General features: G+C 44.6%; 1 protein-coding gene across 1 annotated transcript; it reads right to left on the bottom strand.

Annotated features, from left to right (window-relative positions):
* Positions 1-89: 89 nt before the first annotated feature.
* GNI_199150 (hypothetical protein) lies at positions 90-687 on the bottom strand (the record flags this gene model as incomplete). The annotated part of the gene is made up of 1 exon (XM_011135431.1): positions 90-687. A coding segment is annotated over one exon (598 nt), but the record flags the coding sequence as incomplete, so codon positions are not given.
* Positions 688-847: the final 160 nt, after the last annotated feature.

Below are 847 nucleotides of genomic sequence, written 5' to 3'. Positions count from 1 at the left end.
GCAATTCTTCTCATCATGGCCCTTCTTTCCACACACAGTACAGGACGGCTTCGTAGGACAATCTCTTGAGGTGTGTTGCGAAGACTTACACCATCTGCATTGTCTGTTGTCTATACCCTTCGGTACTTGTGTGGCGCCTCGCGGCGTCTCGAGAACTTCGTCGCCCACCTCATAAAATCGTGGTTGGATCTCACGTCTTGGTGGATAATTCGACCTTGGTACCACATTTGTTTCTGGTCGCATGGGTACTACATTTGCGATCATATTCACCCTTTTAGCATTCCTTCGTTTTCTTCTTGCCAGATCGTCGTTGCACTTTAGGATGAATTGAATAAATCTATCCAAATCCCATTCACGCCAATCAGATCTCATAGCCTCAGCCTGTAACGCAGGGCATAGTTTATTCAATAGAGCTTGTTTCAGCTGATGGGAATGGAAAGCATTGGGATGCTTCCAACGTCTTCTTAACATATGGTACCGTTGTACGGTCTTCTCGAACCATATTACTAAATCTTCGGCATCTTCGCGTTCTTCAACTTCACTCAAGTCTTGCGCCACAACGTCAATCTCGTTGCTATACGGGTATAACTCTTTTGCTAGCTGATCTCTGAACGCTTGCCATTCTTTGACTCGATAGATCTTCTTCTTGTTGATCCGATACAACACGTTGTCATCGGCAACACTCATGATCACTTGGGAGAGTCTATTGACATCGAATCCTTTTGCCCTCGTCAGACGTTCAAGAAGGTCGAGCTGATCGTCATATGCCTTCTCATGTCTTGGATAGAAGGATTCTTTTATGTTTAGTTCCTTGATTAGCCTTCTAGTAACATGATGGTCATCATGA

The sequence above is a fragment of the Gregarina niphandrodes genome, assembly GCF_000223845.1.
Source record: "Gregarina niphandrodes unplaced genomic scaffold scaffold00103, whole genome shotgun sequence".
Lineage (NCBI taxonomy): Eukaryota > Apicomplexa > Conoidasida > Eugregarinorida > Gregarinidae > Gregarina > Gregarina niphandrodes.
This window is presented reverse-complemented; position numbering and strand designations above follow the sequence as displayed.